General features: G+C 38.6%; 1 protein-coding gene across 1 annotated transcript in view; it reads left to right on the top strand.

Annotated features, from left to right (window-relative positions):
- The first annotated feature begins 321 nt into the window (after positions 1-321).
- scly (selenocysteine lyase) overlaps positions 322-9,332 on the top strand; it is a 24,087-nt gene continuing 15,076 nt past the window's right edge. Inside the window, 11 exon segments of the mRNA XM_070439840.1 lie at positions 322-440; positions 1,157-1,404; positions 1,646-1,762; positions 2,251-2,300; positions 2,303-2,349; positions 2,746-2,941; positions 3,243-3,336; positions 3,338-3,368; positions 7,694-7,846; positions 8,119-8,225; positions 8,426-8,462. Coding sequence (XP_070295941.1) covers positions 1,160-1,404; positions 1,646-1,762; positions 2,251-2,300; positions 2,303-2,349; positions 2,746-2,941; positions 3,243-3,336; positions 3,338-3,368; positions 7,694-7,846; positions 8,119-8,225; positions 8,426-8,462 — 1,077 coding nt within the window. The 5' untranslated portion in view covers positions 322-440; positions 1,157-1,159.

The raw sequence follows: 9,332 nt of genomic DNA, 5'->3' as shown, positions 1-9,332 counted from the left end.
CAGAACAACCAGGGTTCGAATTTCTTCTTTGTTTTTCTCGAACAATGGGTGTAAAGTTTAAGTGACTCCTTTGTTTTTCATTCCTTGCATATACACATTCCAAGATATAAGTAACGCTTATCTTTAATATGGGATGGCCATTACTTGCCTGTATAAACACAGTCCTTATGAGTGGAAATTAAGAGCTGACTTACTGATTTACATTTTCAAGGCCAAACTAAGGAAAAGTCAAAGTCTTCAATACAGGAAACAGCTTTTTTCCCCCGACCCGTTTTTCAGACACTGCAACTGCGCGCACCACACTAAACAAGGAGGGAACGGGTTAATGAACTGAGCCGTCAACCTGGCACTTCCTGGTTGGGAAGAAGCTTCGACGTTGGGAGTCGTTGACAGTAGAGCTATCTACTTYAGTCTCATCCTCCTTTGCCTATCTAGCCAAGGTATTTAGCTAACTACAGTGACGTTCAAATTGATGAAATAAACATATCTTTGTTTTTATACCAACATAGCCAGCCAGCCACAGTAAATAACGTTAGCTAGCTTAGCAAGCTTTTAGCTTGTTCTACAGCCACGTATTAGCGCAAGTTATGTCACTCAACGAATGCTGCATTTCAAAAAGGGACATTTCATTGTCTATTGGGGTTAATTTTAAGAAATGAGACGGATAGTTAGCTTTTTTTTTTAGAGCTAGCTAGGTCATTGCACGTGTTTCATTGGAAAGTCTACATATTAGCTAGTTAGCTARGCATGACACGTTAGAATGTATCTGACTGTCGGTGACATAGTAGATAACAGGTRGCTAACAGACTGACGTTTTTAGCTTCATGAGTTTGTTTACAAACCCAGCCTCGACCTATAGGAGCGTTGCCCTATATAAATAGGACTTGTATCCCATTTGTGTAACGCTGTGTTGTTGTTTGTGTCGAACTGTTTTGCTTGATCTTGGCCAGGTCGCAATTGTAAATGAGAACTTGTTCTCAACTTGCCTACCTGATTAAATAAAGGTAAAATAAAAAAAATATAGGACGACCCCAACCCTATAGAATGACATGACATTATGTTACACACTTTACCTGAAGGTATTTTTTTTGGGGGGGCCCACTTAATGTAAAGTCATATAAACCTTGGTAAAACCTAGGCTTTGCTTTTCCGTAAGGTAATGTCTGAACCAGCGAAGACCAGCTCCGGCACAAGGAACCCGAGGGACCACAGTCACCACTCAGTAGACGGTCGTCCACGCTCTCACCATTCAGCTGCATCTGATGGCCATACAGTCACTTCATTGGATGACCACCACGCACGCTCACATCATTCAGACACAGGTGGTGCCAATGGRCATACACACTCCGATCTTCCATTTGATGGTCATATACACACGTATATTCCAGACATGGATGAGGACAAGTAAGTGTTATCACTGTTTGTCACAGATGTATACATGGGGGTTGATGGGAGACCACGACAACCCATTGAGTTCCTGTGGTTCCTCATGCTCTTATCCTATTGTATTCAAATTAGCTTCGAACGACTCCACAGGATTTCCTCCCTGTAGACATATTCATGTTTTACTAGGCCTATTTCATGGCACGTCCTGTCTTCTCCCACCTCTTACTAATGGTTAATGTACTACCTCTCTGTAATACAGGATCTACATGGACTATAACGCCACCACCCCACTGGAGCCACAGGTGATCCAGGCTGTTACTGAAGCCCTGCACGAGGCCTGGGGAAACCCCAGTAGTACCTACACACCAGGTGCAGGGTTAGATACCAGGTGAGGGGTTAGCACCAGGTGAGGGGTTAGTACCAGGTGAGGTAGTACCGGTGACATAGCCCTAAGTTGAGGGTTGGCACCAGTTGAGGGTTGGCACCAGGTGAGGGGTTAGCGGGGGTTGAGGGGTGGGGGTGAGGCAGGAGACAGATGGGTGTACCAATACGCTTGCATACTAGTATTTGTTCGTTATGTATTTCTGTTTGTTCTATCTTGGGTCATCCCCACTGATTATATTAATCTCTTTAGTTGTGGACATCTTGGGTCACCCCCACTGATTATTATTAATCTCTTTAGTTGTGGACTATCTGGGGTCATCCCCACTGATTATATTAATCTCTTTAGTTGTGGACTATCTTGGCTCATCCCCACTGATTATATTAATCTCTTTAGTTTGTTGACTATCTTGGGTCATCCCCACTGATTATATTAATCTCTTGATGTGTTTTTGGAATTTTGTCGTCTCTTCCTTGTTCCAGGTGTGAAAGCAAAGAGATCATTACCCAGGCGAGAGAGAATGTGGCTAGAATTGGTGGGGAAAAGCAGAGGACATCATCTTCACCTCTGGGGGGACTGAGGTAGAATGATAGTCTTGGTTACTGTACGTGAACACATGCATCTGGCTTATTGTCTGGCTCAAAACAACACAAAACATCCCAATCTTCACTCTGGTGGGACTGAGGTAGAATGATAGTCTTGGTATACTGTACCTGACACAACATGGCATCTGGCTTATTGTCTGGCTCAAAAAACACAAACATCCCAATCTTCACCTCTGGTGGGACTGAGGTGAATGAGACCGTTCTTGGTATACTGTACGTGAACCAACATGCATCTGGCTTATTGTCTGGCTCAAAACAACACAAGCATCCCCAATGTGATTGGTGCGTGCTCTATCAGCGATATAGCATACCATTGGAAATGCTCTAGTGTTTAATTGCCAGCGATGTTTTACTTTCCTCCGTTCTCTTCAGGCCAATAACCTGGTGTTCCACAGTGCCCTGGAGGCCTACAGAGAGAGCTGCAGGACAGCAGAGCAGAGAGGGGAGAGACATCGCCATGAGAACAGCGGTACCTCAGCCTGGCCTCTACCTCATATCCTCGTCTCTAACGTAGAGCATGACTCTGTCAGACTGACCGCTGAACACCTGCTGAAGGACGCCACGGCAGGTAGGGTTTAACACTGTTCTGGATTTTTTTTTTTTTTTACTGTTTGCTAAATTATGACAATGATGAGGAGGAGAATGACATTGACATGATGATGAAGATGATGATAATCAATCATATATTTTTTTATTAACATATAACACTTAAGTGTAACGAGAACTTTAGTAACTCARTACTGTACATACATAAATCATTATACTGTAATATGGATCGTTTTTATTTCCAGTAACTGTGATAAATACACAAAATATTGTCCTTTAATAGTCAATGACTTGACATAGGCCTATCTGGGTTGTTGTCTTAGACGTGACGTCAGTGGCGGTTTCCAAGGTGACGGGGAGGGTGGAGGTAGAGGATGGTTGGCTTCTGTACCGCCCCTCCACCTGTCTCATCTCTACATATGGCGAACAACGAGACAGGAGTCCTAATGGTGAGGGACACACACAACACACGGACGGACAGACGTACGGCAGCATGGCCTCGTTTTTCAAACCTGCATGGCCCTAACACACGCACGCACCACACACACACACACACACCACACACACACACACACACACCACACACACACACACACACACACACACCACACACAAAGTCTTAGCCTGCAATTGAAAACAACAATGGATAGTACTGCGTACTATTTATTACTACAGATATTACTAACATACTGTATATTACTACAGATTACTACATACCGTCTACTACTAACAGATATTACTAACATACTGTAATTACTACAGATATTACTACAGAAATTAGTATCATACTGTGTATTACTAACAGATATTACTAACATACTGTATATACTACAGATATTACTAACATACTGTATATTACTACAGAAATTACTACAAACCGTCTACTACTAACAGATATACTAACATACTGTATATTACAGATATTACTACAGAAATTAGTAACATACTGTATATTCTAACATATATTACTAACATACTGTATATACTAACAGATATTACGACAGATAATTACTAACATATATTACTAACATCCTGTAATACTACGAAATACTAACAATACTGTATATTACTAACAGATATTACTAGCAGATAACAACATACTGTATAATTACTAACAGATATTACTAACATACTGTAATTACTGCAGATTACTAACAACTGTATATTACTAACAGATTATTACTAACAGATATTACTGAGAGATATTACTAACAGATAGTTCAGACAGATATACTAATATACTATATATACAGAATTACTAACATACTGTGATATTACCAACAATATACTAACAGATATTACTGAGAGATATTACTAACAGATAGTACAGAAGATATTACTAAATACTGTAATATTACTACAGAAATTACTAACATACTGTATATTACCAACAAATATTACGAACAGATTTTACTAACATACTGTATTATTACTACATATAATTACTATCATACTGTATATTACTAACAATATTACTAACATATATTACTAGCATACTGTATATTACTAACAGATATTACTAACATATATTACTATCATACTGTATATTACTAACAGATATTACAACATATATTACTATCATACTGTATATTACTAACAATATTACACATATATTACTATCATACTAGTATATTACTAACATATATTACTAAAATCTGTTATATTACACAGATATTACTAACAACTGTGTATTACTAACAGATATTACTAACATACTGTATATTACTACAGATATACTAACATATACTTATATTACTAACAGATATACTGACAGATATTACTGACAGATATACAGACAGATATTACAGACAGATATTACAGACAGATTACTAACAGACTGTATATTACTACAGAAATTACTATCATACTGTATATTACCAACAAATATTACGAACAAATATACTAACATACTGTATATTACTAACAGATATTACTAACATGCTGTATATAACTAACTGATATTACTACATACTGTATATTACTAACAGATATTACTAACATACTATATTACTACACAGATATTACTGAGATATATTACTAACAGATATTTACTAACCTACTGGTATATAACTAACAGATATTACTATCATACTGTATTTTACTAACAGATATTACTAACATATATTACTATCATACTGTATATTACTAACAGATATTACTAACAGATATTACTAATAGATATTACTAACATACGTATATTACTAACAGATATTACTACCTACTGTATATTACTAACAATATTACTAACCTCTTACTTACTAACAGATATTACTAACCTACTGTATATACTAACAATATTACTAACCTACTGTATATTACTAACGGATATTACTAACCTACTGTATATTACTAACAGATATTACTGGCATACTGTATATTACTAACATACTATATTACTACAGATTTACTATCACTGTATTACTAACAGATATTACAACCTACTGTATATTACTAAACAGATATTACACCTACTGTATATTACTAACAGATATTACTAACCTACTGTATATTACTAACAGATATTACTAACCTACTGTATATTACTAACAGATATTACTAACATACTGTATATACTAAACATATATTTACTAACATTACTGTTATTTCTAACATACTGTATATTACTAAAAGATATTACTAACATACTGTATATTACTAACATATATTACTAACAGATATTACTAACATACTGTATATTACTAACATATATTACTATCATACTGTATATTACTAACATATATTACTATCATACTGTATATTACTAACATATATTACTAACATACTGTATATTACTAACATACTGTATATTACTAACATATATTACTATCATACCTTATATTACTAACAGATATTACTATCATACTGTATATTACTAACAGATATTACTATCATACTGTATATTACTAACATAGACCGAGTGTACAAAACATGAACACCTTCCTACAATGCATTTGTGCTGGGAAGTGCTTAGTAATGAGTCTCTCAAAACGAGCAAATGAATAAAACGACACGTCCTGACCAAAACATCCACAGCATGACGGTAAACCCAGGGAGTTCTATCAGAACAGGGCAGAATGCTTCAGGAAGCTACTTCGACAGTGGATAAGTAAGTCAGCTAGCGAGGCATTGTTGTCATTTTATAACAGGTGTTGATTAGCAGTAATAAGGGAGTAGTCTCTCTCATAGTAGTAGATGTGAGTTCCTCTTTCAAACAATCCCCTGGCCTTGTACACAGGGGGGAAATAAACATGAATAGATATTTATATGAATATTTATTTTCATTGTTATTTGTTTCTGTCTATATTGCATTTGTTTTAGGCATAAGGGCAATGAAATGTACTGATATTTATGTATAGTTGCATMTTTTCCTAAGCTTGTGTCCCAAGAAAAACACAGAATTTCTAATTTGGGWCCCATGCTGAAAATGTTTAAGAATCTCTGCAATAAGGGATCATAGCTTTCACCTGGATTGACCTGGTCTGTTATGGAAAGAGCAGGTTTTCCAAAAATGTTTAACACTCAGTGTATATTACTAACATACACTATAATTACAAAAGTATGTGGACATCCCTTCAAATTAATAGATTCGGTTAGTTCAGCCACACTTGTTGCTGACAGGTGTATAAAATCAAGCACACAGGCATGCAATCCTTATAGTCATGCAATCCTAATAGACTATCAACGTGGCACTGTCATAGGATGCCACCTTTCCAACAAGTCAGTTCATCAAATTTCTGCCCTGCTAAAGCCAACTGTGAGTGCAGTTATTGTGAAGTGGAAACATCTTGGAGCAACAACGGCTCAGTCGTGAAGTGGTAGGCCACACGAGCTCACAGAACCACTGAAGTGCATAAATGGTCTGTCCTCGGTTGCAGCACTCACTACCAAGTTACAAACTACATCTGTAAGCAACGTCAGCACAGGAACTGTTCATCGGGAGCTTCATGAAATGGGTTTCCATGGCCGAGCAGCTGCACACAAGCCTAAGATCACCATGCGCAATTCCAAGCGTCGGCTGGAGTGGTGTAAAGCTCACCGTCATTGGACTCTGGATCTGTGGAAACGCGYTCTCTGGAGTGATGAATCACACTTCACTATCTGGCAGTCCGACGGATGAATCTGGGTTTGACGGCTGCCAGAAGAACGCTACCTGCCCCAATGCCTAGTGCCAACTGTATAACGTTTAGTGGAGGATGAATAATGGTGTGGAGCTGTTTTTCATGGTTCGGGCTAGGCCCCTTAGTTCTAGTGAAGGGAAACGTTAACACAGTACAGCATACAATGATATTGTAGACAATTCTGTCAATTCTGTCTTCCCCAAACTGTGAGGCAACAGTTTTGGGGAAGGCCCTTTCCTGTTTCAGCATGACGGTGMCCCCGTGCATAAAGCGATGTCCATACATCGATGGTTTGTCGAGATCGATGTGGAAGAACTTGACTGGCCTGCGCAGAGCCCTGACCTCAACCCCTTTGGGATGAATTAGAACTCAGACTGCGAGCCAGGCCTAATCGCCCAACATCAGTGCCCGACCTCTAATGCTCTTGTGGCTGAATGGAAGCAAATCCCTGCAGCAATGTTCCAACAYCTAGTGGAAAGCYTTMYGAGAAGTGGAGRCTGTTATAGCAGCAAAATGGAGACCAATTCCATATTCATGCTTTTGGAATGAGACGTTGGATGAGCAGGTGTCCACATACTTTTGGTTATGTAGTGTATCTTAATCACAGATATTACTAACAGCATTATTACTTGACWACCTTGTGTTTTTCCTGACAGCCAATCAGAGAGCTCTGTCAGAGGATCAGATTTGTCAACAGACAGCGTCAACATAGAATCCTCCTGCACACTGACGCGGCCCAGGCCATAGGCAAGGTKCGGGTCGACGCCCGTGACCTGGGAGTGGATTACCTCACCATTGTAGGACACAAGGTCAGGGGTCAGCACTCTTCTGGACTTTAGGCAAATCTGAAATGTGTTTCCTTSATTCCTCATGTTTTTCTTAAAGCGTATTGGAGTAGAGSGGAGAAACMTAAGATCTTTKCATCCAATGCGTTTTGAGAAGGAGTCAAGATGCAAGGAATCAAGGAAATACAATTTAGATTCACCCATGGATACTGTGATTATCTTCTATTGTATTCTGGGAAGATGAGTTCTTATATTGAGTTCTGAGAAGTTTTTTATTCCGTCACTGTGGTTTCCAGTTCTATGCACCGAGGATGGGTGCGTTGTATGTGAACGGACCAGGAACAATCACACCACTCTACCCCATGTTGTTTGGAGGGGGACAGGAGAGGAACTTCAGACCAGGGTATCGTTCAAGTAATTATGTCTACTACAATGTAGAAAATAGTAAAAAAAACAAAAAAAAAACAAAAAAACTTGAATGAGTAGGTGTTTCAAAACTTTTGACTGGTACTGTATAAAACACCCTCTGAAGTTATAATGAACAACAAATGAAGATGTTAAAAGTAATAAAGTAAAAGTATTTTCATGTTTGTTTTGTTTTAGCACTGAGAACACACCAATGATCGCTGGCCTTGGAAAGGTACAGTCTTGAATCATTACAGTATTAATTAGCCCATTTGTCTAACAAAAACGTTATGACCCTTACTCCTACCGTATATATGCCTTTTGCTAAAACTGGTGGCCAAATACAGTTACAGTGGCTTGCAAAAGTATTCACCCCCCACTTGGAATTTTTCCTATTTTGTTGCCTTACAATCTGGAATTATACTAGATTTTTTTGGGGGGGGGTTTGTATCATTTGAGTTATACATAACATGCCTACCACTTTGAAGTATGAAACAATTGTGAAACAAACAAGAAATAAGACAAAAAAACTGAAAACCTGAGCGTGCATAACTATTCACCCCCCATAAAGTCAATACTTTGCAGAGCCACATTTTGTAGCAATTACATCTGCAAGTCTCTTGGGGTATGTCTCTATAAGCTTGGCACATCTAGCCACTGGTATTTTTGCCCGTTCTTCAAGGCAAAACTACTCCAGCTCCTTCAAGTTGGATGGGTTCCGCTGGTGTACTGCAATCTTTAAGTCATACCACAGATTCTCAATTGGATTTAGGTCTGGGCTTTGACTAGGCCATTCCAAGACATTTAAATGTTTCCCCTTAAACCACTCAAGTGTTGCTTTTACCAGTATGCTTAGGGTCATTGTCCTGCTGGAAGGTGAACCTCCAGCCCAGTCTCAAATCTCTGAAGACTGAAACAGGTTTCCATCAAGAATTTCCCTGTATTTAGCGCCATCCATCATTCCTTCAATTCTGACCAGGTTCCCAGTCCCTGCCGATGAAAAACATCCCCGCAGCATGATGCTGCCACCACCATGCTTCATTGTGGATGGTGTTCTTGGGGTGATGAGAGCTGTTGGGTTTGTGCCAGACAGTGTTTTCCTTGA

Source organism: Salvelinus sp. IW2-2015, unplaced genomic scaffold, assembly GCF_002910315.2.
Source record: "Salvelinus sp. IW2-2015 unplaced genomic scaffold, ASM291031v2 Un_scaffold1959, whole genome shotgun sequence".
Taxonomy (NCBI): domain Eukaryota; kingdom Metazoa; phylum Chordata; class Actinopteri; order Salmoniformes; family Salmonidae; genus Salvelinus; species Salvelinus sp. IW2-2015.
This window is presented reverse-complemented; position numbering and strand designations above follow the sequence as displayed.